General features: G+C 34.7%; 1 protein-coding gene across 1 annotated transcript; it reads left to right on the top strand.

Annotated features, from left to right (window-relative positions):
• Window positions 1-1,347: 1,347 nt before the first annotated feature.
• Window positions 1,348-2,286, top strand: LOC100758923 (olfactory receptor 1537). The gene has a single exon (XM_027412279.1). The coding sequence runs from the start codon at window positions 1,351-1,353 to the stop codon at window positions 2,284-2,286; it is 936 nt and encodes a 311-aa protein (XP_027268080.1). The 5' UTR covers window positions 1,348-1,350.
• Window positions 2,287-3,641: the final 1,355 nt, after the last annotated feature.

Below are 3,641 nucleotides of genomic sequence, written 5' to 3'. Positions count from 1 at the left end.
GCACCTGCTACACAGTTCTGATGACCTGAAATCTATCCTCAGAATTTCCATCTTGGAAGGTTAAAACAGGTCTCCAAATTTGTCTCTGTCCTTCACATGTGTGCAATGACCTATACCTGTGAACACACATATCCTTTAGACAAACACAATAATAACCATAAGTATAACATCTACATAGTAAGCTAAGTACTTACCAATAATGTATGTGAATTTTAAACATAGAGAGATGGAAGAAGAAAGCTTTGTACTGAGCATTGTATATCCAGAGTTGTTAGATTCCATTATTTGTAATGTTTTAAAATGCATACTTTTAACACCAGGTTATACTGATATTTCCTGCAAATTATGAAATGACCAAGTTTGCTTTAAGTACTGCATTTGTGCCTTAAGTTTTCTTACTTTATATGCGAAATCCACTAATTGGATTATTAACCTCTCCAAATGTTTGTGAGATTTGATTTCTTTGCCATATTGAGTATTAAAAATATTTCTATGGTGAGTTCTTTCTTTTTAAAATTTTCTTCAATTTCTCTCAGGGCAACTTAAAACATGGAGTTTTTATGGATTGTTGATACTTTTGTTGGATTGACTTCTAAATAATTGGTGCTAACTTGTTCATATTTTATATCATATCTATTTAAATTTTAAATAAAATTCAATTAAAATATGTTTAATATAGGAATATGTAATACTAAAATAGAAATACAGAGTTAATGTTTGACATAAAGAGACTAGCAAATATAAAGCTTGTGATGATGCACAAATATCAAAAAAGCAGTTTCAAACAGTATAACAACAAATAGAAAATACGTCTCCATAATTTCTCTGGAGAAATTAATTTTGGATAATTATTCACTGTTTTTTGGGAAATTTGCTTTCTCAGGAGTAATAGAATTTATACGAAATTCACTCTTAATATTTAAGGACATGTTTTATAACAATAAAGTACAATTATTATTTTAATAATTAAAATGTTATCTATATATTTATATATTTTAATGATCCATTAAGGTAAATCATATAGAGAGAAAAATATTCTACAGTGTAAGTAATTTGTATGTAGAATTTGTGTACATGGAAATGAACATTGTCACCCAGGAAGCTGGGCACTGCCTCGTGTGGAGGGGGCTGGGAGGGTGGCAGGGTGTATGGGTATGGGTGTGGGTGTGACTTTTTGTGTGTAGCATTGCCTCTCATAGAACTAGCTCTGTTAAACAAACTTGTCTGTGTAGGGGTCTGAATTCACAGATATCTGACTGCTTTTGCATCCCTGGTGATGGGAATAAATACTTTATCTACTACCACCTGGCTAAACTAATCCTTTACTCCTTCAGAACATAAATTAAGAACATGTCATCAGGAAGCAACTGTACTGTGACTGAGTTCATCTTGGCAGGGCTCTCAGAGAAACCAGAACTCCAGATGCCCCTCTTCCTTCTCTTCATTGGAATCTATATGATCACTGTGGTGGGGAATCTGGGCATGATCACACTGATTGTGCTCAGTTCCCACCTGCACAACCCCATGTACTATTTCCTCAGCAGTCTGTCTTTTATTGACTTCTGTCAGTCCACAGTTGTTACCCCAAAATTGCTGGTGAGCTTTGTGACAGAGAAGAATCTCATCTCCTATCCTGCATGCATGACTCAGCTCTATTTCTTTATCAGTTTTGGCATTGCTGAGTGTTACACATTAGCTGCAATGGCTTATGACCGCTATGTTGCCATCTGTAAACCCTTGCTTTACAGTGTCACCATGTCCTATCAGATTTATAGTTCCATGATTGCAGGGGTGTATATTTTTAGTGTGCTCAATGCATCAGTTCACACAGGCTTCATGATAAGGATTCAGTTCTGTCAATTAGATGTGATCAACCACTATTTCTGTGATCTTCTTCCCCTCTTGAAGCTTGCACACTCTAATACCCATATTGATGAATTGTTGATTCTATTGTTTGGTACATTGAACATCTGTGTCCCAGTCTTTACCATCATTACTTCCTATATATCCATCATTGCCAGGATCCTCCACATTCACTCCATTGAAGGAAGGACCAAAGCCTTCAGTACTTGCAGTTCCCACATCTCTGCTGTTGCTATCTTCTTTGGCTCTGCTATATTCATGTACTTACAGCCATCATCGATGAAATCGATGGACCAAGGAAAAGTGTCATCTGTGTTTTATACTACTGTTGTTCCCATGCTGAACCCCTTGATCTATAGTTTAAGGAATAAAGATGTCAGTACTGCCCGGAAGAAAATATGTCAAAGAAAAACATTCATATAATCAGGAGCAACATGAGCATTAATAGAGAAATTATCGACAAATACATAGCTTGAATTTATGTTATTTATTTTATTTTACTTTTAAGAATACTCATTTGCTATGATACTTTGATAAATTTTAGAATTCTATATTTAAAATTCAATTTTTTATGCACATATTCTCACTTTTATTTCATAGAATAAACAATGTAAATCAATAATAAGGATGATATGAATTCTTATGCACATAATGGATAGCTCATCATATTATATATATATATATATTCTCATTTTTTCATCAATGGTACTTTAAAACTGTTAAACTTCATTCTTAATTCTAACAAATGCAAAAATTGGTATTTAATCATAATTCATTTTTGGGAAATTAATATGTAAGTGCTATAATTATATATTTCCCTTTTCTCCCTCTAATTATTCCCATGTTCCCCCTGCTCTCTGTCAGATCAATTGCCTCCTTTCCTTTCATTAATGTATATTTGAAATACACACACACACACACACATATATTAATATATATATATATATATATATATATGGGTTTATTCATAGGAAGACTGAGTCTAATTTAACCATCATTAATTGACTATAGCTCTTAATCTATGGGTGGGTTGAGTCCCCTGAGATTTTACTCTTCCACATTGGTGTGCCAAGTGCTATCATTTTTGTATCTTGTTAAGCACCCTGCATTGTTCAGAACCAAGGGGCTATTTTCCTGTCATACACAGAAAACACAATCTCACCACAGCCTTCTTACCCCCTGACTCTCAGAACATCTTTCTTTTTTCTTCCACATGTTCCCCAAGTTATGTGGAGTGATTGTATTGTAGATGGATTAGCAGTGGTTCTTTACCCCATCATCAGTTGTTCACCCTGTTTGGACCAGTTATGGATTTCTGTAATGGTGTCCATTTGCTTTAAGGAGACTTACACTTATCAGTAAGCAAGATGACCAGTACTAAGTATATGATTAGAGATTATACTAGTTTAAGGGAGTGTCACTATTAGTCTCTCCTGTATGTTCCATGGGCTCATCATTTGTCAGAGTTGACTGTATTTATAGAACCAGGTATGAAGTGTCTCCTATTAAGAGAACATTAAATATAATTTTATAGATACTATTATTGTTATGATGTAACTGATACTATTGTCCCTTTAAGGATAGCTTGTTTTGCTGGTTAATACTGTGGTTCTTAGGTGTCACAGCAGGGTAGAACTATTAACTCTTTTACTTACCTGGCACCTTGGGAGATACATAATATTTTCCATAATAAGAAAGCCAGTCCTCCTCTCCCTCTCAGTCCCCTGACCTGTAGAGGCCTTCAGATCATTCCTGCCACCAAATCCTGCAGAGGGACC

The sequence above is a fragment of the Cricetulus griseus genome, chromosome 4 (genome assembly GCF_003668045.3).
Source record: "Cricetulus griseus strain 17A/GY chromosome 4, alternate assembly CriGri-PICRH-1.0, whole genome shotgun sequence".
NCBI lineage: Eukaryota > Metazoa > Chordata > Mammalia > Rodentia > Cricetidae > Cricetulus > Cricetulus griseus.
Note: the sequence above shows the minus strand (reverse complement) of the source record. Positions and strands in the feature narration are given on the sequence as shown.